The sequence below is a fragment of the Microchirus variegatus genome (genome assembly GCF_963457635.1).
Source record: "Microchirus variegatus genome assembly, chromosome: 14".
NCBI lineage: Eukaryota > Metazoa > Chordata > Actinopteri > Pleuronectiformes > Soleidae > Microchirus > Microchirus variegatus.
Window position 1 is genome coordinate 4,611,414 of NC_139815.1, and position 25,460 is coordinate 4,636,873.

Consider the following 25,460-nt stretch of genomic DNA (forward strand, 5'->3'; position numbering starts at 1 on the left):
AGCACACTGTGGCATTCACCAAAAAGGTGGTGTTAATCTTGTGTTAATACCTCATACAACAAAACCTCAAGAAATCTGAAGTATACCTGAAATAAGTCCTTAACGGTTGTTTACACAGGTTGCATCAAAATTAACCCATGCTAAATTATCCGATCACTTCCGAGAATAATGCTAAAGCAGCATTTCATTTCTCTTTTTATTCCATTGTGCTATAAAATTCTCTTCAGCTCCTACTTGGGATTCTTTTTTTAATCTGCCGACTTGTCAATGATGACTTTGTTAAAACCGAAATGGAGAAAGTCTGAAACCGTATTGTTTTGGTCAACATGGGCTGCTGCATCTCTGTCAGGGAGAAGTGCAGTCCATCAAAAATATATCCCCGGCCTCAAGGCAAATGAGAAATAAATTGTGTCTTAAACGCTTAAGTTGCTGCAATAATGAAATCCTAAATGCCACTGGAGGCTGATATTTCACAGGTCTTTACTCACCGTCTTCACCAATGGTCGACAGGTGAGTCTGAGCGACTGTCACACTTCTGTGTTCCTTACCGTGGACCGAGCGAGGTGAGGTCAATCACGTGTGGCTGATGCCGTGAGAGACATGCATCATATACAGTGGGGGAGTGAAGTTTTAGCCATTTTATTTGTATTAATTCATTTTTTACATTTTAAACAGTCTCATTGAGATTACGATCTCTTTTCAAAACTATATAACTTAAAACGACTGAAGTCTAATACGAGTAACGTGGAAGAAAACATGCCAATTTTGAACATTATTAGCTTTAAAATCTCGTCCTTATATTACGTTGACATTTACATTTTCGACCTGAAATATTCAACAAATCATAATTAAAAAAATTTAGTGTTTCAGCCTTGCTGTTCACCAATTTGTTTGATTGACAGTTTTTTTTTTTTTAAAGACATTAATGATTCTTTTAACCAAACCAAAATCTCACTGAGCTGACTTTTCCTCTGTGCCACTAAGATGCAGTTTATATTTGTTGTTGTGAAATTATTATTTTTTTTGTCAGTTTTTACTGATCCCCTGACTTTTTGTGCATCATCAAATTGGTAATTAGCCCAATCGTAAAATTGTGAAATGCAAGTAAAGCAGACACATCTCTATCATCTGTAGCTGCACTAAACTATTTATTGCCAATTACTAATTTGTCCATGTTTTGTTTTTGTTTCTTAAAGTAGAGTTGGTTGAAGCATGGATTATGGACCAGCTTAGCGCATTCTAGTGGAGGTTAGGGGTGGGAATCACAGGGTACAATACGATTTGCTATATATGGTCAATCGCTCATCAATGGTGATCAATATATTGCAAGACAATCATGTAGCGATACATTTTAAAGTGTATACTTTCTCTATTTATTCACAACATGGAGAACAAAGTACATAAAGTTTCCCACATTCGTTTGAGCAGCACTGCCATGAGGGGACATGAAGTAGTGACGCCCGGCGAGTAAAAATGTCAGGGACTGTTTACTTTAGAGCGCTTTCATTTATTAATTAAAATATTAATTATTTGGTATAATCCCTGGGTTTATTCCTGGGATGTTCCTTAACTTGAAGGAGGGGTGTGTTGTTTGTTTAGAATTTATTTTAGACATTTAGATCTCTTGGAAAATAATGTTGACCACTTGACATGAAAAGGTGTTGTTTATCAGAATGTTCAATATTTCCATTTGAATCTTTTTGTAATTTGCCTTGATATGAGCAAAACTGACATTGCTGGTTGTGTGAGTAAACATTCAAACATTTCCTCAATGCATTTTTATTTTTTCTTATTAAGTGAAAAGAGCAACACCCCCAGACACAGACAGACAGACAGAGATGGACGTCTCTGTCCAGCCCCCTCTGACGGGGGAGAGCCTGTGAAATGATGGTGTCACACACAGCAGCACTTTGTTGTCACTTTTGGAGTGAAGGGCGTAAAAGAGTCTTGTTCTGTCACGCCGGCTGTCATTTTTGCTGACATTTAGATTGACCATGTGTTCTGGATATTTATAGCCAGAAAGGCGAGTCATTGAAGCGTGAGCTCTTTACATTTTTCGTCTTGCATCATTTTACTAAATTGAAAATCGAGTTTTACAGCCCCCTGTCAAGGAGGTTATGTTTTTTCACTGCGAGCACAGTAACTCAATAAAAGATGGATTTAAGTGACATTTTTTGGGTATGGTAAAAATTTGTAGATTTTGTCATCTTGTGGACTGCTTATTTCTTATCGCAGAAAAAGTAATTAATTATATTATCACGAATGTCTTGCTTTAAAAGGTATAAAAAGGGGTATACATACTCTACTTTGTGATAGAATCTTTCTTTAAATGCACCTTTTAAGCACATTTCACCCATGTTTTTTGTGTTTATTCTCTCTCAGGTTCTGATTACGATCTACTGGTTGGGCCGGAAAGCCCAGCTCGACTCCTCCTACAGTGGTCCTCAGCTGAACTTCAAGGACTTTGAAGGACTGTTGGGGTTGGCTTTGTCCAAGGTGAGCTGCCCCTCCTTGGATTTTTGTTAGCTTGTAATCCTTTTATTTTATTTTTGACTATAATAACCCTGCATTTCAAAATCCAGTCTCTGGACGAGGGCAGTAACGTTTTTGTAAAAGACGACTGGCACCTGGAGAGGGAGGAACTCCAGCGCATGAGACCGAGCTACAGGAGACAGGACTCTGTGGACGGTGACGCCGTGGACTCCCACGCTCTCCGAACAAACAGTGAAGGTATTTGTTATTAACATTAACGCTATTTAAATGTTTGTCTGAAACAGAAATCCCTTTCTGTTGAAAACACATACCCTACCCTAACGCTGCTTACGTTTAAATATCAGTGTGCGTTTACCTTTTTGCCATTTTTAAATCTGTGCTTGACCATATTGGTGTGTAGTATAGATCATGAATATACATCTGCATAGTGGCTATCATGGAGCTTTAACCTCTTCTTCACGGTTGCCCCCGGGATCGGGGGCAGCGTCAGACGCAGCGACAAAAGCGTCATAAAACCATATCTAACTTTAACAAACACAGACATGCTGCATACCCACAGAAAGGTCAGAAACTCAGCTTAAAGCTCATATAAACCATTCTTATGTTCACGAAACACAGTTAAAACACCGATTGATCAAACAGCAGGAGCGGAAAAAAAACGTCACAGCGCACACATTGAAAAGCGGCACCGGAGCGCCAGCGTGATTATGTAAACAAAAAAAACATGTGTCGGCTGGACAGCGGAGAATCTTCAGATTCCAGCAGTACAATTTTTATCACTCTACGACCAAGATTCACGGATCCAGCCCCGAAATAAGAGCAAAACAACTGATTTTCAAGAAATACAACCAGAAATATTGTCTTACCTTTGCAGTTTATCAAAACAAATTATTTCCACCAGAACAAAACCACTTCTAATGAAGAACTACATTTTCCAGCATGCTTTGGGGACAAATCCCGGTGTGATTGATCATTACAGAGCAACATTAGATCGTTCTGATTAGAGAAGGGCGAATGTCCGCCCAAATTCGTCATATGCATTTATGTCCTTTTGACTCGCTAATGAAGTGATTGACGTGCATTTGGAGACCGGGGTCTGATTCTACCGGTTTAGAGGTTTAAAACGAGCTGTCAATCACCCTAATTGACCAAGGTAAGCCAGAGCTATGGCGCTGCATAACTGAAGGTGCTGCAGAGCCACAGAGATGTTATTACGCACCGCACAGGGAGCATCGTTTTACGGAGAGTTATTATACTTATTTGTTGTTTTTTTTCAAAACAAGTTCTTTTTAGATCTGTAGTGGATAAATAAAATTAAATTGTTTTTTAATAATTTGGTACCTTAGAAATCTCAAATGGCACAGATGGTGCCAAGCTGAGCCAAAAGTGAAAACGCCCAGACATCTCTTTACTAAAACTGCTGTAATTTAACTCTGCTTTATTTCAGCAGCATCATACTTTGCACAGCTCATGTCCACATGTTGTTACATGACCTCCATGTGTTTTTAAGCTCCTCCTGCATATTTTAAAGGTGATATTTGCTTTAAAATGCAATATTTTTTTAGGCGAGAGAAAAAAATCCTTCAGTTATGCTGTGTACCATTTACATTTACTCTGACACAGTGGCATCTACAGTGAAACTTACACCTCTGGTGGAATCTCACAAGTGTTATCTTTATTTTGATACCAAGATAATCCACATAGAGCTTGTAACTGCATAGGTTTACTCTATTTAGTTTGGGCATGTCATTTTCGAGCAGGGACTCCAAAAGGAGGGTCAGGGAAGAAGAGGTTAAGGCTCATCACAAACTTTAAACCACCGACACATCAAGGTCACCTGTTAGAATCCCAGTTTGATCGAGGCCCTTTCTGTGTGGAGTTTGCATGTTCTACCCATTTGCTTGTGGGTTTTTTCAGGGTCCTCTGGTTAAATTGGACTCTAAAGAAGTGTCTAAGACGTGAGAATGAATGGTTGCTCGTCTTCATAGGTTTGTTCTCTCGTCCCATGTCAACCCGGTATTGGCTCCAGCTCCCCCGTGACCCTGTGTACTGTAGAGGATAAAGCTTTAGACACTGAATGAATTAGTCCATCTTAGGTCTTCTTGCACCTTATCTCTACATCTGTCAGAAAAGTACAGGTACTTACAGTCTTCAGTCCCAGGACTTATTTATTCCTAATGTCAGTACTGAGGGTCTGTAATGAACTAGGGGAAAAAGGCATTTCGATATGAGGCTCCCTCCTCCTGGAAGAACCTATAAAAGCATATAAAAGATTGAGGATCTGCTCTCATTTAACACTTTCAAAATGCTCTCAAATGACTCGGAGTTCAGAAGCATCTGGCTGCACGTGTTTTTCGCTTAATTGCACTTTATATTGCTTTTATTGAAGATTGTGTGATCTTTTTCATATTCTGTATATGTCATATGTTATACATTTTCTTTTAGTAGTTGTAACCTTGTCCTCTCATAACTGCTTGTCATGGCCAGGACACTCTGTTGAAAAAGAGATTTTTAATCTCAATGAGTTTTACTCCCGTTTGAGAAGAAAAAGAGTGTTTTTTTTTCTAAAGGCCTCGCTTCTGCTGTGGAGAAAATAAGAAATGTCCTCATCAGAAAGTCATGAATTATAATAACTTTTTTTTTCTTATTCCATTTGCCCTCATGTTACACTGGATCATTTTATTTCTATCCAGAAGGTGCTGATTCTCCCCTTTTCATTTTTTGCATTTTTCTGCACTTGGTCATGCTTGGTGTCGACGCACGTCAATGATAGATTGTGTTAAGTTCCACACCATGATGAAAAAAAGTCTGTGTGTGACAGGAGAGGGTGAAATATTTGCCACAAAACTCCCTAAAGGCTGAGCTGTGTGAAGACTCGCTCATCCACTAAAGGTTTCTCTGTGGTTTTTTTCTCTAAACTTTTGTCATTTATTCTAATCTTCAGTTGTACTTTTTAGCTTTTGTTTCTTTTTTGTTCCCCTGCCGCTCATTTTTCCATGTGTCTGTGCAGGTTGTGGAAGTGATGCAGAAGCTGAGCAGGTCTTCAGAATGGAGTCGTCGCAGCAGTACTCCGTCCATCAAAACAAAGGCCACGTCCCAGCGCCGCTGCTGCGAAGAAAACAAGGACAAGTAGAGAACGGAAAGGCCTGCACCAGTCCCATCACCAGGTACTGTAAATATGTATATAAAAAATTTATAAAAAATATTTTTATATACTGCACAGAGAACGTTCACACGCAGGTTCTAATTTACTCACCTCTATGCATGTGTATAAAAGAATCTGTAGCAACTGGACTTAAGGATTATTAGTTGCTCCAATTCAATGTTTTTTTTTCGATAACTATGATCTGGATGAGTGAGAATCTACACAGCCATTGATATTTAAAATGTATTTTATATTACTTTTATTTAAACATGGTAACACTTTAGATTAGGAAACACATATTCACCATCAACTGGGTGCTTACTAACATATGTAAGTAGCATACTAGCCCTTTATTAGTAATCATTAAGCACCTATTAACACCTTAACCTACATAACATTATTCAACCCTATTACGACATGAATTAAGATTTTTCCTATATAAGGCGTTAATATGTGCTTAATACTTACTAATAAAGGGCTAGTATGCTACTTATGCATGCTAGTAAGTACCTTGTTAATGGTGAATATACAGTATGTTTCCTAATCTAAAGTCTTACCAAGCATCCCACTACGTTAAAAAAAAAATAAAAAAAAAATAATTAATCTGAACACAAGTTGTACATATATCTATTTTCATTATATGTAAACGCATTATAGAACTATTTTCGTGACAACTTTTTTTTATTCAACACTTAATAACTTAAAAACATATTTACATTTTTTTTTAGAAGAAACCTCATCTACAGATAAATTGTGTCTGGGTTTTTGAAACCCAAATGGCCTGTCCTCTCTCACCACAAACTCTTTTTAATCGCCATAGTAACACAGATGACTGCGTTTGGCTGGGCGGCAAACGTCAGGGGGGTCAGTTTGATCAGCAGCTTCTGCGTCCACAGGGAAGCAGAGCTTCATCTGTCCAAACAGCCCGTCGTCATTCCTGGGTCAAGACCAAGTGCCCGAAAAATGTCGAGTAACTTTTTAGACAAGTACATCAAAAATAATTCTCCTTTCCAATGCATTGCATTTGTATTGAATGATTATGAATCGATGTCCCCAATTGGAAATTAAGAAAAGGTACATTATGTCTCAGGCGTTTGAGGCTGCTTGCCTTTGTGCACTTGCGTCAATGTCATGGAGTGGTCTCGGATTGAAATGCATGTTAATTATATGACTTAGAAAAGAAGAGAGCTAGCAGAGCAGTAAATATGGTTTGAATTCATTAATATATTTCAGTCATAATTAACCGGCAGACTCACAGAAAGACTTCAGCCCATTGCTGCGGTCTCTTTTTTTCTCACTAATCTAAAGCCACAGGTGACAGTATGTTCTTTTTCCCTCTACATTTTTTTCTATAGGTGCATTAACTGTTGTTTTACTTCAAAGAAAGTCACTTAAATGGAAAAAATAAGAGTGAATTCTGTATTAAATGCTGCCATTACAGGTTCACAGTACCCATTACACAGGTTTTCCCAATTATGGATCATTGCATCTTGTTTTCAAACAAGAATTCTTATGCAATATGACATTGATGATCCAATTCTAGCCCTGTGGATTCTAATCAAATCATGAGGTACGAGATGATTCGCATCCTATATAATATGCTGTGGGGTCGGGTAGATGGAAAGCTCTTATCTTGAAATTCATCTTCATATTCCTCCATACTACATTTCTACTCCACAGCTCTGAAATTACACTAACCTTGTGTCACCCTATCCTGTATCCTCAAAAGACTGTGAATTTGCATTAACCGTGAATGAATCATCAGTCACACTTCTGCCTTTTGTAAATTATGAAGCAGCGTCGAGATGTTTGTGATCATTCCAGAGATGCTTCATGTTATTATTCCACCCAAAGTGATGCCTCTGTGATCTTCGCCATCAGCAGTGAGTAAACACAGATGTTGGATATACCGCTCTTTACTGCAGCAGAGAAGACTCGTCCGTCTCTCTTCGGCACAGTCTCGCTCCGACTCCCGAGTGCGTCTTTGATGAAGAGCTTCTCCAGTGGGCTCTCTGCGAGGAAGACTCGGAAGAAGACGACACAGAGGCTGACCCCGTCCTCGATGACTTGTATTTCCGCCGGGTGCAGCAGACTCTTCATCAAACGTCCTCTAATCCAAACCACGACCGTTTCTTACCCCAATACTGGACACCCGAGGAAGAGATGCGTGTGCGAACGATCTACCTGGGCTCCCAGAAAAGACCCTGGTATCGTAAAATGCAAGGCTTGAGGTCCGTGGTCTGCTTTTATCGCTGTATGATGCTCAGCAGTGCTAACGTAGCAAGTTTGAAAGCAAAGTTGGGTAGAACTAATGCCGAGGTCAGGCTACACAATCTTTTCAGATTACTTAACCAATTGTCACGATGTATGTGATGACTGGCAGTAAGGAAGACGGCCGTGTCCATGGGGTGGGCTAGAATCGGATCATATAAAGTGGAGTCTTCTACTTTCCTGTCTGAGGACTACCCAGAAGTAAGAATATATTGAATAACCACCGGGGGGCAACTTCACTAGCTGCAAAATTAACTCCATTTGAATTGAAGTAAAATCAGCCTGCTTCTTTTCACTTGATTGAAATTTTTCCTCAGGAGTTAATGGTCTGAATCACTACCTTCCCCTCTTTAATAGAAATTATGTACATTTTGCTCCCATATACGCTTGCAATTGCCGCAAGAAGACCCAGCATGGATTTTCTCCAAAACCATGCAGATTTGGAAATTAGACAAATTGGACACTCTAAATAATGAGTGAATTATAGTCTCTGTGGCCCTGTGATGGACTGGCGACCTGTCCAGGTTGTACCGAGCCTTTCGCCCTATGTCAGGTGGGATTGGCAGCTGTTATTATTTAATAGTTGGCTGCTAATCATTAACATGGCATCAGCCAAATTTGCCACTATCTTCAGACTGATCTCTACATTGGGTAAGAATAAAGTTTGACATAACGGTATGAACCGTGTGTATGATACGCAAACGACACCAAATGTATCACTCTTTGTTTGTTCATGGTTGAGCATCATCTCTTAGTGGACAATGTTGCCAAGATGACATAGAAGGTAGAAAAATGCCAGACTTTGTTAGGAGGTAATGAGGGGTCCCTGACGTTGATTCTTCTTCAGTATGACATATTACAGGATATGAAAAGATTGGATTTCAGGACGAACCAAGCCCTGAATAATACATTTAATGGCTCAGGCACGAAATCATGGTTATGAAGTCTGACCTCGGCATAATACAAGACGCAGCAGGAGCTGCTGCTGTTTTGTACTTTTTTTTTGTTGCCATTTTGCTTATTGTCTAAGTGGACATTACCTGGCTGAATTAGTGGGCTTTATTTGGAGTGAACACGTTTGCTATAATATGATTTTTGAGTTTTGAAATATAAAATTATACTTTTTGTGCTCGACACCAACATAACCTACTTTGGACAGTTTATATAATATATAAACCGTCTGGATATATTATATCCAGCTTACCTGCACTACACCAAGCAAAAAAGGATGAGCTAGTGCTGTGCTACTGACACTAAATGATGACTAAAACCTCCAAACCGCATTCCACTTTGACTTTTTAAAAGGTATCTTGTTCTTGTTTTCATTTCATGCCTGTTGTCTTCCTTTTCTTTGACCATAGCCAAAAAGCTTTAAGATCCTCAGAGGAGAAGTTTGACTTCTCTGCTCTGCAGCATCTGGAGAGAGGCACAAACACCGTCAGAGAGCCCTCTTATTCAACCTGATCATGTCTCCTTCCTCTCCTGAAGATCCATACTCAATGCACTCATAACACCACACACTACAACTGATGCACAGTGCGAGCTCTACTCTACTCAGGATCTCGTTGTGTGCCACAGTGGCAATTTGCACCTTTTTTTTCATGGGGAAAACCGTATCGTATCAGACACACATCTACATAATTTAATGCAAATCTTGCTTGTTTATCAAATGTGTTTTTCTCTTATTAGGCAAATTATATATGCTTTGAATTTGTGCCGTTTTGGGTTATTTTCCTAAACACTGCATGTTGTCATTATCTGGCATTTACTGCGGCACCTTTTTATAGTGCTGATGACTCTGTGACAGCATCATGCAGAGTGACTCATTAGACCCTAATGACTCACGGTACTGTATGATAGCCATAACAGAATCCTGTTATTTATAACGCTGCTCGTGCCGGGCATGTTTTCCAGTCACCCACCTGTGCTATGATATGGTATGATGCTGTGAGATGATGAAAGTCAAAGTGAGTCAATGGAAATAGACGGAAATATTGTGCAACATATCAACTTGTGCATTAAACATGTTCTTCAGTGCGTGTGGAGCCATATTTGTTGTCATTTTCCCATATCAGTGGCTCATTAATCTTCTGTAAATATAGTTGGGTCTTATTTAGCAATGTTATGCTAGTAGACTGTTTTGTATTCAGTTGTATTCGTATCGGTATTTCTGGTCTGTGCGTCTTCACGTCTGTTTCTTTGGTTCTGTAGAGCATTTGAAAACCAGGTCAGGCCACAGAGACCAGTTCAGGTCAACCCTGGCTGGATTTGGTGAGTCCTACCATTTTTGTGAAAAGGTGTCTGAGGCTGCCCTGATCTCCCGCTTGTCCTTCATCTGCGTCTGCTTTGGTTTGTTTTCAGCTTGGCTACAAAGGAAATTACGCTGCAAACCGCCTTTGCTTGTTAATGAGGGAGCATTTGGTTCACTTTTCTGCTAATTGTGTGGGCGGAAATTTGCCAGAGGACTTCAGGACAAAACTTAGACGATTGATTGTGATCACAACTTTGGTTTTCCTCAAATCAAATTTGTGTAATAGTTTTCCATTTTCCACCCACTAAATGTTGCAGTAAGTTATTTGAATGACAAGTCTGACATCCTCTGTTGCCCACAGCAGTGAAGTCAAAGCTGTTGTTATCTCGACAGCAGCATCTGTTGCCGTTTATACTGCTGCGTTGTTTGACTTGCTTGTTACACTGCCGCTCACACTTGATTAAGGATTCTGTTGTTTGAATGCAGAATGTGTTGCGCTGCTGCAGTTAATACCGTTGCCACTCATGTATTGTGTGCATATAGTAACTAGTTGACACATTCATCGCGCTTGCTCTGCTACATGGCACTCCAATGTGACGGCAGCATTGTTTTATATTCTATATCCATTATTCATTTCCATGTTCTATTTCTTTGTATGGCTTTTTAACAGGAGCAAATCACTCAGTGACATCCCAATGGTTTACCCCGTGCGGAAACTTCCTAAAGACATCGCCGTTCGCGATGTGGAGCAGGACACTAACATGGCCAGGGAGTGGAATAAAGAGAACACACAGAAGAGCAACGTTACTGCCAAGGACAGTGAGGCTCAGTGGCAGGATGTAAGTCAAAAAGAGTCAACCATTTAAATGAACAGTGTGTTTAGAATTAGTGACATCTACTGGTCGACTGCTGATGCAACAAACTATGGCGGCATTTGCATAAAAAGAAATCGTGTTCTTTGAGTTGTAAGCTTTTAATTTGAAATGCAAAACCCACACTGTCGGGCTGCTGTAGAAACACGGCGGCACAAGACGGCAGCCTCTGTAAACGAAAACCAAACAATTTGTATTTTAAAGCTGTTGAAGTTATGCACATTTTTTGTAAGAAACCCGTGTGTAGTTTCATTCACTCCCTCTCTGGATCTTCAGGGCCAAAAAGGTCCGATCCATATAAATCAGCAAACTATGAAAAAGTTACTTTTCACCTTAGATTAATTAATTAATGTATTATTTAAACTAACATAAGTCTTGATCATTAACAAGTTCAATTTTACAGGCCACTTATAATGCAACGCCACCACCTACTGGAACATAAGATAATTACATTTACGCCAAACAATGAAAATGGTTAAAAAATTAGGAGAAATATAAAAAAAAAATATATATATATATATATGAATTTGAGGCTTGAACCTCATAATGGATGTATAATGACATGAAATTAATGATTTATGTGTTCTAGTAATGGGTTTAAAAGAGTTTATAATGGGTTTCAGCGACGACTGTGTACATGGCTAGGTGATGGACATGGCTATTCATTTTACATTGTGTATTTTAGATGCATCATATGAGTAGAAATCAAAATGTTTAAATATTAAATACAATTCTAGGCTAATTTAGGTTAATTTAGGCTAAGAACAGCTGTAAAATGAAAGTTTTTTGTTTTTTTTAAGTAGTCCTGATAAATCTTTAGGTAGTAAAATGTGGACACTGCTGAGGAAGATTGTGGGATGTAATTGGTTGCAACAAAACAACCACTGCACCTTGTGTGAAGTGATCTCATTAAGTATCGTCATGGTCAAGCTCAATGATGATATAGTTAGATGGATAGACTGTTTTATTTAAACAGTGAGTAAATGTCAATGTGCAATGAAGACATGTAATAATCTGTCAAACCTTTACTGCCTTTTGGCTGTAACATTTAAAAAAATAAATGCCAATGTGCACAACAAACACAAGTTTTATTGGCTTTTGTTTCAGGACTTCACGAAGTGGAAGAATCGTCGGAGGAGCTCCAAGTCTGACCTCCGCAGGAAGTCACAAGACCGAGAGCACGTCATTAGCCAGATGACCAATGCGGCTGTGACCAACTTTTCCAACGCAGACTCGTTAAAGAGGTACAGTCGTGCTTATGCTTCCACAGCCTTTATGCATGAAAAACTACATTGAAGTCCTGTAACATGACACCACCCTCACACCCCCACCTCTACCCATCCTGCATGCTTTATTACATTGGCCCCTCTTCTCTTACATACCAATTCCTCAGAGACCAGCAGTCACCGCGAAAGAATAACACCTGCCCCCCGTCGTCACTCCGCCCTACATCAAAATCACCAAGCTCTGTTCTGCGACCTCACACTCGAGCTCTGCTGGCCCGCAGCTACGCCACTGAGGCACCGTTCTCCCCCACGGCGTCAACTGTTCTATATAATTCAACCCACACACAGGTAAATGTACCCCTCTGGAAGTAATGAACGTATTGCGTACTATTTCACTGCAGAAATGTAGACATTGTTGGCTTATTTCTCCCCAGGGATCGTCACTTGGGGCCATGCCTGCTTCTGATGCGATCATCTTGGGGGAGGACACCCACTATTCCTCCTTGGCCTCAGACCTCATAAATGCAACAGTTACCACTCCTTCTCCTGATTACCCTTTTAGCTCGCAGACTCGAGTCAAAGTCCGGGGAAGCTCTGCTCCTTTCTTGCCCAAACCAGAACTGGCTCGGCCCGAAACTATTTTTACAAGCCAAATTTCCACCCTGGTTACAACATTGAATCACAAGGAAATTCCACCCCGCCTTGATCCAATATCTTCAACGGTTTGTCCTGAAGTTGTTAATCAGACAGCTACACCAGTGGATACATCCCACCAGAGCCCCAAGTCCCAGGAAGAGGAGAGCCACAAGAAAACTTGGGAACCATTTGTGGAAAAAGATAAAGGTGAGCAGACGGCAGGAGTCCACAAGTACTTGTCCAGAGCTGGGACATGGTCAGGCTCAGCCAGCCTGCCCCGTGGATTCAGACGGTCTGAGGGCTCATCCCGTCTCTCGTCTGCAATCACAGCCAGACCCTATGGAACCAAGCAGTCAAGGGTGTCGTCACTGCCGAGAGTGTGCAGTGTGAGTGAAATCTTCCAACACTTTCTGGATCTGTAAATAAATGTACCTGCCGTAGTAGTGTATGTAGGACGGCTACCGGAATGTTCTGAACGGTAGTGTATGTAGGACGGCAGGTACAAAATGTTGGCCAAGGACATCCCATTTGAGTGCTTGGGCACAAAAGTGCACAAGAAAACTAATTTGAGTTAAAAAATATACAGCCGAGAAGCTTGACTGTCTGGAGTAATTACTGCATACGTCCAGCAGAGGGTGCAGCATGGCCTTAGATCCAGTTGGAAAACCAGAAAAATGTTCCGTTGTTTTACTATGAATGTTGAGAACATAAGCAAGCTTAACAAAATCAAGGGACGGGGGGGACACACTGCAAGTTTATTTTACCCATGATTCACAGTTGGGCAGAGTCTGCTCCAGTCAGCACTAGTTGGGGACAGTCGGCATGTTTAGTTGACACTGAAATCTGTTAGTGTGTTAGGGGTAAAGACCCGACCTGACCTCACTCATAGTCAATTAAACATGTTGACCTCTTGGCCAGGTTACCCTTGGAGAAGAAATTTCAATCTCAGTGGGTTCTACCTGGTTAAATAACCAGTCGACATAAAGTCTGCTGAAACCAGTCGTTAGTGTGTTCTCAAAGTCTTTTCAAAATCGGTAAAGAGTCTGAAAGTTGTGTAGTGCGTCGCCAGTTTTTCTGGATGTTTAGAGCTCAGAAACCAGCCACATCGATTTAATCTAGTTGCCTTCATCAAGGAGGTTTTGTTTTTTGCCAGTTTCTGTCTGTTTTGTGAGGAACGTGATTTAATCAGTCAAGAGGTGATTTTTTTATTCATGTTTCTTGGGCTTTATAGCCCATTAGGCATTATAGAGTTTCAACAGTTGTTATCCTTGCGAGATATGAGTGTACTGACACTGTGTGAAAATTGAGTGGCTTTGCTGGAGGTTTGTTGAGTGCTTTCTGTCGTTGGTACAATAAGAGCATATCCTGTTTTGTGTGAGTGGGCACATGCTGCATGTGCTAAACATCGGTGAGCTTGTGTTACCTTTGCTTTCTCGCGTCTCACAACTCATTAATAATAGAAACGCTGCTGCGACATATACGCAACAGTGTCAACTCACTACAGGATCACACATCTTTATTTCCATTAATGTGTTAGTGTTTGTGGACATCAAATGACAAACTGTCTTGCATGGTCTCTACTGAAGAGTACTGAAGTACAGTTTTCCCTTTCTCGTCGTCTCCAGGTGGATGACAGCCGTGGTTTGCTGTTGAATTGTGACAAAGAAGAATCTCTTCCTTCGCCCACCAAATCTTTGCTGAGAAGACAGTCTGCTGCGAGTCATCTGAGGAGTCAGTACGAGTCTTGGATCAGAGAGAAGAAAGACAACCAGGCAAAGCAGGATGGCAAGCAACAAGCAGATGAGGAGGAGGAAGAGGAGAAAGTGGCTGCTCTCTCCACCCAGACCTTCAACGTCAACGGAGATGATCATCAGTCCTCCACTCAAACCCAGCCACGACTGCAACCCAAGTCAAACCTCAAGTCCCATCACTACAAAAGCTCAACTCTGCCTTCTGCAAAGGTATTATTTGTTTTCAGCGCACAGCTTGCTGTGTATATATTAATGCACTGTCAACATATATCTTTGATAAGTGTTTGTTACCTTCACCAGTATTATGTGTTCATTGGATTGGGTTTATCCTGTTGGCAACTTCCTCACTGGACAAACACTGATCAACGTTTTCATTTTAAGGACCAACCAATTGACAGATTACTCAATTGTGAAAATAATCGTTAGATGCAGCTCTGGTAGGATCTGACACTCTACCATCAGACTAAATTTCATCCGGATCTGGTCCAGATTATTAAGTCCCATTTAACAAGTTAAGGACGACATGAGGACTGTTGGTGTAACAGAGGGATAGGCCAAGATGGAGGCAGAGGATTCACAGTGGTAACCACTAGAGGGCGGATGACTTAATATGTTTCTCACTTTAGTAATTGCCATTTATGTAACAGCTAAAATTATTTGGAACAGGAAAACCAACCATTTGCAGGATTTCAATAAACTGATGAATAAATCCCTACTTAATCTTATGTCTTTTATTTAAAGATGTATACACAAACTCCTAAAATCAGGAATTTTGTATAACAATCTGAACAAATATCTCCTGTCACCCAAATGTGGATCCTGACCCAGTCTCCAGGCATGTCTGTAGTAGATGATGAACTCGTCACCTAAGTGTGTCTCTTACTATATTTGTGAAGCACGACTCTAATTTCTCACGTCTCTGATTTCCCCCAGGAAGCGAATGACATTGGATAATAGGGTGTCACCTTTACCTGTATGTGTGTGTGTTTCAGGTGGATCACAGTAACATGAGGGTGAGCCTCACACTTAAACCCAACAGCAGACCAGACTTTGGTCTTCAAACTCACTGGGATTCCACAGGCGTGAGAGTGAAATCCATTCAACCTGGTAAGACCATTTTTGCTATATATTTAACTCTCTACTGCTACAGAAATTTTGTCACATGAATATTAAATTTGACCGAAAATAGTGTAGCGATTCGGTCACTGGATGTCGTAGAAATACGGACAAGTCGGGATAATGTGAATGTATTGTGCTTGTGTACTTGTCGTCAGTCTGCGCTTACACCAGCAGCAACTGACGGTTCACATTTACAGAATAGAGATATAAAGTGTGAGCGGATCAAGTGCTCAAAATGATAATGCAGAGAAATGTGCAAAAAATGATAGACCTTTATTGTCCAAACTGCTGATAATAATCATGTACATGAGAGGAGAAATGATAATTCAGTGTAGTTTTCAGTGATCCACACCCTCTAGATGCGTCATGTGTGATTTAAAACTCAACCATAAATGTTTAATTAGATGTGAGAGAGGTGTCACTTAACTCGCTGCTGTGCAGTTTTGCTTTACTGGCCTACTTTTCAGCTCAGAGCAGCAGCAGCAGCGTCGTCTCATCGTTGCTGCTGCTTCTCAGTTTGTGCCAAGCAAGTATTTCCTGAAGCTGGTCCCTCTGTTATGTTACTGTCCACGCTCTTATCTTGTTTTTTTTTTTTTTTCCTCAGGCAGTCCAGCAGAGCTCTGCCAGCTGTGTGTGGATGATGAGATCGTGGCGGTTGATGGCGCAGCGGTGGCACTGCTAAACTACAACCAGTGGAAGGATAAAATGACATCTGCCCTGCAAAGCGGCAGTCTGACTATGGACATTCGACGCTATGGCAACAAGGGTACTTATAATGAGCTTAAAGGAGACATAGTATGCAATATAAACTTTTTAATCATTATAATACTTATATTTGGGACTCTGGAGGCCCTATGGGTAGGTGTGAAAAAAGATGACCACTCATGTTTTTGTGGTCCGCCTCAGTCTAAGTACAGGAGATAACACAGTGATGTTGACTTCCGCACTCATTGCTACGTGACACAAAGACATAAAAAACGTAAGAGTGCAGTCAAGGGCAATAGTATCCGGAAGAGCGGAAGTCTGCAATGTGTTCTATTCTTGGCTGCTCAGTGCATCACAGAGTTCTACACAAACTTCCAGCCTCAGAGGATTTACGTGTCCAGTGGATACATTTTATATATGACGGCAATGTGCCGGCTAGAGTCTGCAAATGAGGGCTTTTCCAAATGCTAACTGCTGTTAGCTGCTGGTGCCTCAGTGACGCTGACGTAGTTTCCTGTGTCTCATTTGAATTTAAAGAGACAGGCACTCAAAACAGAGCGTTCTGAACAGGGCTGTTTTGGCAGAGTGATTGAACTGCTGTGGTGCTTCATCCTTAAGGTATTTTGACCAAAGCATGTCACAGACATGTTCATTATGACACAAGGGACCTAGATTAACTTGCTCTAACGTCACAACACGCTGGTTTTGTCGCGGAGCCTCGTCTTTAATGGCTGCTTGTCATCATTAGATTGGAGCAGCACTGAGGGGAGTCATCACACCCAGCCAAGCCACAGCCGGGTGACCCTGAATCTGACCGCAGCAGCACCTGTGCTGAGAGGTTGTGCCGATCACCATGCCAACAGCACTGCCTCTACAGACACCTCAGTCGCCCAAGCATTGAAATTCAATGGGCAGACGGACAATGTAAGCAGTATTTTTAGCGAGTTAAGCCAAGAAGTGATGTCGTCAGGTGAACCTTGGTTTTTCTGTCCACAGGTTGTACAAGATAAAGTCATGGATGGAGGGCTTCTTGACAACCACAGGACCAGAAGTAAAGGTAATAACAGACGTCGGAGAAGTCGCAAACTTCTGCTGTAGGAGTAACTCCTCAGATAGTGTATTTGCTTAATGGAGTCTCTCATCCTTCCCCTGCATGTAGATTATAGTAAAATTGTTTGGACAAATCAGAAAAGAAGGGCAGAGTTTTTCATACACGGAGGTAAAAATTACAGTTTTCAACTTCAGCTCCTTGCACCATAGCTTTGGTGGCTTCTGCTTGGCTTGGTAATGGTTTAAAGTTCCATTCTTTGAGAATTAATGACATCTAATCATCTAATTATGAGACTTCAGAACATTACAAACGTGGTACTCCCCCTCACTCTCACACATGTCATTCTTCTTTGTTTGCTGGGTTAGGCTTCCACTAGGTTTTTGTACATTGAGGCTGCTATAGAAACATTATGACAGGGTCCTTGCCTAACATATAATAAATAAAATAATAATACAATACTTATTTTAAAGCAATTATTCCCATTTACAACACCAAATGTCAAAACACCCTCCTAATATCAGACACTGAACCTATAAAAAGCAGCTAACTAAATTGAATTAGTAGATGCACAGTGACTGGATGGCAACATTTACTTCAATGCCAAATTCAGGGGATTTTTCAAACTGTGTTTATAAATGTGGGTGTGTAAGTGAATTGTACTTTAAAACTTTTAGAAGTGCTACGGTGAAAATGGTTGGACGGGCAGCTGCAGCGTGGCTACACTGTAATCCTTGGGGAAACTCTGACTTTCTACATTATATCCTCTAAAAGTGCTTACTTTGCCTCTAAATGGCTTAAATGGGCAACAATCTGGCAACAGACAGTTGCAATGTGGCGATCGAGGGCCAAGAATTCCCAGGAGACTTAAAAGAGTTGTTTCAGGAAGACAAAGTGACAAGCATGAATTGTAGAGAAGAATTTAAAGCCTCCTGAGAAATAATTCCAGCAAAAATGTATTTAGTAGTGGAATACGTAATTCCACAGTCCCGCATTACCACGTGCAAAGATATATCTCTTGGTCTCACTGGCATTTGCCACTTTGTCTTCTTGCAACAACTCTCGAGCACTAATACTGACCCATGCAATTACAATTTGAGGTGATTTATTGGTGAAAACAAGCACTTTTAATGGACGTAATGTAGAACATATCAGTTGCTTCTTTGGTGTACACTGTAGCCATTGCTGCTGTGTTGTGGCTGTTGGCCAAACCAATCTACTGGACCGGTTCTAGTAGTAATTCAAGCCTTTGTAGGTACTTCTCAGTTACACACTGAGAACCAGGATGAAAAATCCCCCATAGGGGAGGACCCCCATAATAATAACTTTCCATTTTATTTATCTGACTAGGTTTTAATATCTAATTATTAACTTCCTTATTCCTTTGCACAATGACTTACCAATATTGTCCTGCTGTCCTTTGTGGTTTTTATTTAATCTGACGTGTGTTCTCCTCCAATGGCTTCTCTGAAGGCTCTGCAGGCTTCAGCTCATGGGTTTACTTGTGTGGTAAATGATTTTACACTGTGTGCAGTGCACTTCTTTAACTGTACACAGACTACAGTCTGTGACGATGGCATGCTCAAAGTCTTTGCTCATATGTTTGTGTGTAGCATCTTTAGGCCGGCGATAGGTTACACTGACAGCAACTTCTTATGTTTCATACGTGTGATGACGAGATAATGAGGCCGGTTTTGCTAAATTAATTTTGCATGGAGCTCTGGTCGCTCACCTCCTGCAATCACAGCTGCACCATTTTGGCAGGAAGCAACACTGTTCGCATCCATAAACATATACTGTATATAACCAACAGTGTAAACCCTAGGCGGCCATATGTCGTTGCGACGCGTCTCTTCACCGGCTGTTTTTCGTGAAAAGTGAAGATGGTGGATAGCTGTTGCGCACCTGAATGCGAAAACGGTAGTAAACGGGCTAATGGGAGAACATTTTACCGGATCACCGACGATCCAAAGGACAGCTGATGTGGATCACTGTGGTAAAACACACTCGCAGTCAGCATAGAAGACTGATTGAGAGCAGCTCGCAGACAACAGCCTGTACTTGTAGAGTGATCACTTCATGTGAGGTACTGTCATGAATCACAACGCTGAAGTTGGCATCCAGATTTGAAGCTTCTCAATCGACGGTTAAGGGGAAACTTGAGGGAAACATTTTTTTTTTATATTCCGCACTAACTAATGTTAGCATGTATCTACAGTACGGCTTTGCATACACTACGGCTGTGCAATTAATCAAAACTTACCATTATGGCCCCATACGATGACAAAAACAAAATGATTATTACATCCCAAGGGCTTTTATTCTGATAACGCTAGTGTTAGAACAGCGTCTGACTTCCTGTCCCACCAGTTATCCGACAAGGCAGCAAAATTGGAACATCGGCAATAAGTGGAATCTCTGGGCTAAACATTCAGTGTGAGTAAAGATATAAACAATAATTTATTATAATTATTAATTATTATTTTAAGGTAAAAAAAAAAAAAAAGTTAATTCAAAATTTCACATCCAAAGCCGCTTTTTTTTTTTTAACATGCAATACATTCCATTTGTTCAAGTTGATGAGTAATCATTTGAAATAATCGTGATTTAAATTTTGACCCAAATAATAGTGATTATTATTTGTTTTCGTTATCGAGCAGCCCTAATGTAGATGCACTGCAATGTAAATGGAACCTTTTATTTTATTTGACAAAGTTAGACGCAGTGAAGGGGAAACACTTAACTGCCGGCTGAGAAGCCTTAGCGCCGTTACAGACTCCCAACTCCCAAGGATGAGGAGAGTTTATTCGAAAGTATACGAAATACATACTCTTGAAAAACACAGGGGTATACTAGGGGTCGTATAGTATATTCCGTCTTTCTGGTTCTGCGATATATTGCTTGATGTCTGTGGATTTGAAGTGTGCCATCATGTACGTGTTTGTCATGCGACATCAGCTCTCTTAATTGTGCAGTGTTTGTGTTTTGGTTTCAGTTTGACTAGTTTTCTGAAACTTCCTGCTTTGATTTCACCTCCTTCAGGGTGTGTGTGTGTCTGTGTGTGCCCTTGAGCCAAGATACTTAACTGCTTTCTGATGCTGTGTCAACAGTCTGTGAATCTGTGAGAGAATAAATCCAGATTTTAACAGAAGAATGCTGCAGATTGGTCCAGGATCAGTAGGATTTACAAAGTCTGGCGGACTCTTTTCCCGTGTCACCCTGTGGGGAAATAAGGGGGGGAGATTTATTATGCATTAAAAAAAAAAATACACCTATTTTGCTCTTCTAAAAGTGTCCCCAGCCTTTGTGTGGCGCATGTGTGACCTTTTGTGATATTAAACTCAATCAGTTTGTGTCATGTTGTCTTTGCTGACGTGTCCTTTTACCTCACACAGGAGGATCAGAATCTGCAATATCTGATGTGAGTTACCATAATGCCTCGTGTGTGTGTGTGTGTGTGTGTGTGTGTGTGTGTGTGTGTGTGTGTGTGTGTGTGTGTGTGTGTGTGTGTGTGTGTGTGTGTGTGTGTGTGTGTGTGTGTGTGTGTGTGTGTGTGTGTGTGTGTGTGTGTGTGTGTGTGTGTGTGTGTGTGTGTGTGTGTGTGTGTGTGTGTGTGTGTGTGTGTGTGTGTGTGTGTGTGTGTTAGCTCTAGACACTAAACACTGATCTTGTCAGGACCGGTAGTCCTAATGGGAACACAGACTTGGACTTCATAAGGCAGAAGCTAATTTCTGAGGAACTGGCTGAGTTTAGGCCTAAGATTTGAATTGTGTTTAGTCGAGCTGCAACTAACTATTATTTTCACAATTAATCGTTTGGTCCATAAAATGTCAGAAAATGCTAAAAAGTGTTTGTCAAATCCTGGAATTGATGATGTTATTGAATGTCTCGTTTTGTCCACAAACCAAAATTATAAAGTTTTTGATGATTTATTTGTTACATGGAGCAAAGAAACGTTTTAATCATGAAAAAAAACCTTCAAACCGATTCATCGATTATCTAAATAGTTGAAGATTAATTTAGAAAGTCATTAATAATCAATTCAGCTCTAGTGGTTAAGTTAGGGTTAGTAACTGGTTATAGATGAGGCTTTGTTTAGGCAGATAAAGAAATCAGTGTAGTGACCTGCTGTGTGTGTTGTACCCTCTAGTCTCGCTCTTTTTGTGTGTGCATCCTTAGCTCCAGGTGCCATCCCTCAGCCCCACCTCATCCAGCTCGTCGTGGGACCGCGAGGAGGATAGACGGCGTCAGGAGAAGTGGCAGGAAGAGCAGGAGCGCCTCCTGCAGGTGCAGACTCGGCACAGCGTCATCACATTGAGGAGTTTAATGAATTCCCTATTAATCTAAATAATAATTTCCCCCAGCGATCATATGCGTTTACGTTCTTTTCAGGAGCAATACCAGCGAGATCAGGAGAGGCTTGAAGCCGAGTGGCAGCGGGCACAACAGGACGCAGGGGGGGCAGCGTGCAGACAGTCACAGGTAAAGCTGCACTTGATTTGTAGAGCACATTTCATGCAAAGATAAGAAATAAAAAGGAGCAGTGAAATATAATTGTGGAAAAAATGTGACCATATTTAAAGCCATATTAAAAAGATACTTTTCGATTTTTACCAGAGCTCTCGAATAAAAGGAGAATAAATTATTTAAAATCTAATAAACAAGTAAAAAAAAAAAACTGTTTGGCTGCTGCAATTTTCTTTTTGCAGCTTTTTTTGGGCAGACTGGTAAAATGATAATCTCGATGATCTAAACACTGTCTAAATAAAGCACATAAAAGCAATTAATGCATCATTTTGAGTTAAATGTCGTCTCTTTTTGTAAATGCTCATCAAATGACTCAAAAACTATTTTCTGCATATTTATGTCAGATATTGGGTTTATAAATTCACGCCAGAAAGACCTTTTTTTTCGTTCCCAAAGAATGAACATTAAGGTTGATGATAACTAATTTCTTCTTTTACTTAACTATGTTTCCACAAAATGTAGACACATTCTAAAGAAGATGATAAAACCAAGGTTTCTTCAACATGACATAGTACTAAAATTGTTTACCACTAATCGGAAGCCAGTTTTCTAATTTGCTTTCCCTAATATACGAGTCCCAGTGGAGCCGACGCTGGTTGTTGGTGCACTTTAACACTTTGTTATGCAATAAAACAAGTATGAGATTTTTATTTTCTCTAAAACACTCGTCTGTACAATCAGCAAGGTACAGCAACGCTCGTGAATGAGCTACAATTAAGAAACATCTTCTCAGTACAGTGCGTGGGAAACAAATAGATAAATTAAAATATGGCACTTTTTGACACTTATTTTATATTTCTCTTTTGATGTTCTTTTTGCGACCTTATCTTATATTGTTAATTTTGTAATTTCTACAATTTTGGAGCAACCTTGAAAAATAATTTCTTTCGGGATTATCTTAATGAATCTATTTCAGGTCTCTAATCCAGATAACAAGGTCGCATTCACAACTTGTGAAGTGAAAACAAGCTAACAAGAAAACAAACCCTAACCCTAACCATACAGAGCAGGAGTTGAAGGCTAACTAAGGACAATACCCCTGAGCAGCAAAGCCACCATGGAATTGGGTGAAGTGAAGATTATGGTGTCCAAATTTCCATAAACCTTCTCTCCCTCTGGAGCATGAAGCACATGGGTTAGGTTTTCATGAAGGGGGAGACGGAATGCCTTGATTATCCAGGATCCAGGCTCGGGATAGCCCAGGAGCAAATATAGACGATCCATATGCAAAGCAGTGCCAAATAGTTTTCTCATATCTTGTAAAATGTCCATCCAGTAGACTTGTATAGGTGCCTAGTAAGATATAACATTTTGGACATGAGGGTTTATGTTAATGGAGGATCTGCAAACAGTGCCGCATATATATATATATCATGCCATATATTTATATATATATATATATATATTTATATATATTTATATATATATATATATATACATATTTATATATATTTATATATATATATATACATATTTATATATATATATATATATACATATTTATTTATATATTTATTTATTTATATATATACATATTTATTTATATATTTATTTATTTATATATATATATATATATTTATTTATATATATATATATATATTTATATATATACGATTATTTTCTCGATTCATCGATTAATCAAGAAAATAGTTTGGTCCAAAAAATGTCAGAAAATATAAAAAAAAAGTTGATCAGTGTTTGTCAAACCTGGAAATGACGATGTTCTCAAATGTCTTGTTTTGTCCACAAACCAAAATGATTCAGTTTGAATGATTTCTTTATGTGGAGCAGAGAAACAAAGAAAATATTCACATTTAAGAAGCTAAACCGATCAGAAATCTTGTTTGAATAATGAAAAAAAGTTATGCTACACATAGAAAAATAATCGACGATTAATTTAGTAATCGATTAATAATTGATTAATTGTTTCAACCCTAATCTATTATTTTCTGTGTGTGTATTTGAAGCAGAACAGCAGTGCTGTCAGCACACACCTGCAGATGAATACACTGACTCTCAAACCCAGCGAGAAAAAAGAGCAGACGCCTGACAGAGATGAGCCGAAAGTAGAAGCAGGATCAAAACCTCCAAGTGATGGACGTCAGAGTGACGAGAACACTGAGAAAGACTGGTAAAATAACTTTATCTCTATTATCCACCATTATCGTCAATGTAAAAGTGTAAAAGCTCTTTCTGCAAATGCTTTGACATGTGTTTTATCTTTACTTCTGAATATGCTGTGCTTCCTGCTGCATGTGCTGGGCTTTAATGCTGCTCACGCTTTACCTCAGGGCTGTGGATTCTTGTGGCTTTGCTCCGCTGTCTCCTGCACACAGGTCAGAACAAAATGAGCTGCGTTTCTCCTTATTTTCAAACCACTCTTTTGTTTTTTTTTCTTTTAAAAAGCTGCCTTGATGCCAAGTTGTGTGTAGAATAATGTGGAGTTTGTTTGTCTATGTTTCTTAGGGCAAAGTCTCTGTCCACCTCAGCATTAGCTGGCTGCCACAAACAGAAAACAGGTTTGTCACTGTCTCTGTGCTAATGTTGGTCCTCTGTGCTCTGTTGATGGACTGGGTCTAATCCTACTCTAACTGTGATGTTTGCAGGTGATCAGAGGAAAACAAAAGCACAGGCTCTGTCTAAGGTGGAGCTGGAAAGGCAGCAGATCTTGGAGGAGATGAAGAAAAGGACCCAGCTCCTCACCGATAACAGCTGGATACGTCAGCGCAGTGGCAGCTTCTACAAGGAGCCCGTCTGTGTCGGGCCTCCACTGAAGAGGTGGGATCTTTCTCTTTGTGCCTTTGTCATTTTAACTCAAATAGTGCTGCAGCTATTGAATATTTTTGTAATTGAGTCTTCAAATTATGTTTCCATTGATCGAGGAAAATTATTTTTTTGATTTTTTTTTTTTTAAATCCAATTACTTGAGGAATAATCGGTAGAATACTTGATTCCAAAAATATTTGATAGCTGCAGCCCTAGTAAGCTACATTAAATGGAAATGTTTACGTTAGTGTGTGCTGGAAGCGTGAGCAACTGGATGCTTTGGGCTCAGATGCTGAATCATTGAGGACGTGCTGTTGTAGTTTGAAGTGGTTACACTGCAGCATGTTGGCTTCTTGTTTAAGTGTAAAATGTTCCCACACTTTGGACATTTTCTGCCTTTTTACGTGCTGTTTCACTCTCCATCTCCGCCATCAACTGAAGTCCCGATGTGTGGTGTGCGTCTGCTTAAACGGTCCATGTATTTGTTTAATTCTCCCATGGAACAACGATCCCTGCGCTGATCATTGTTCCATGCGAGAATTAAACGAATACATGGACCGTTTAGATAGATAAAAAACAGTTTTCGAGTATTCGTTGAATTCCTATCTCAACGAATACTCGAGTCAGAGTTTTTCGCCTCAAGGAATTTT

The 25,460-nt window shown here is 40.0% G+C and overlaps 1 protein-coding gene across 1 annotated transcript in view; it reads left to right on the forward strand.

Annotated features, from left to right (window-relative positions):
* Positions 1–25,460, forward strand: part of LOC310936870 (LIM domain only protein 7-like) — a gene marked incomplete at both ends in the record, with an annotated part of 42,880 nt that overhangs the window by 14,264 nt on the left and 3,156 nt on the right. Inside the window, 21 exons of the mRNA XM_083901025.1 lie at positions 2,383–2,496; positions 2,583–2,730; positions 5,504–5,660; positions 7,564–7,869; positions 10,121–10,180; positions 10,831–10,999; positions 12,140–12,276; positions 12,426–12,606; positions 12,693–13,280; positions 14,520–14,855; positions 15,638–15,752; positions 16,369–16,530; positions 17,218–17,393; positions 17,466–17,526; positions 20,913–20,938; positions 21,697–21,804; positions 21,910–21,999; positions 24,012–24,175; positions 24,336–24,380; positions 24,511–24,563; positions 24,651–24,822. Coding sequence (XP_083757151.1) covers positions 2,383–2,496; positions 2,583–2,730; positions 5,504–5,660; positions 7,564–7,869; positions 10,121–10,180; positions 10,831–10,999; positions 12,140–12,276; positions 12,426–12,606; positions 12,693–13,280; positions 14,520–14,855; positions 15,638–15,752; positions 16,369–16,530; positions 17,218–17,393; positions 17,466–17,526; positions 20,913–20,938; positions 21,697–21,804; positions 21,910–21,999; positions 24,012–24,175; positions 24,336–24,380; positions 24,511–24,563; positions 24,651–24,822 — 3,368 coding nt within the window. The remainder of the gene's footprint in view (positions 1–2,382; positions 2,497–2,582; positions 2,731–5,503; positions 5,661–7,563; positions 7,870–10,120; positions 10,181–10,830; positions 11,000–12,139; positions 12,277–12,425; positions 12,607–12,692; positions 13,281–14,519; positions 14,856–15,637; positions 15,753–16,368; positions 16,531–17,217; positions 17,394–17,465; positions 17,527–20,912; positions 20,939–21,696; positions 21,805–21,909; positions 22,000–24,011; positions 24,176–24,335; positions 24,381–24,510; positions 24,564–24,650; positions 24,823–25,460) is intronic.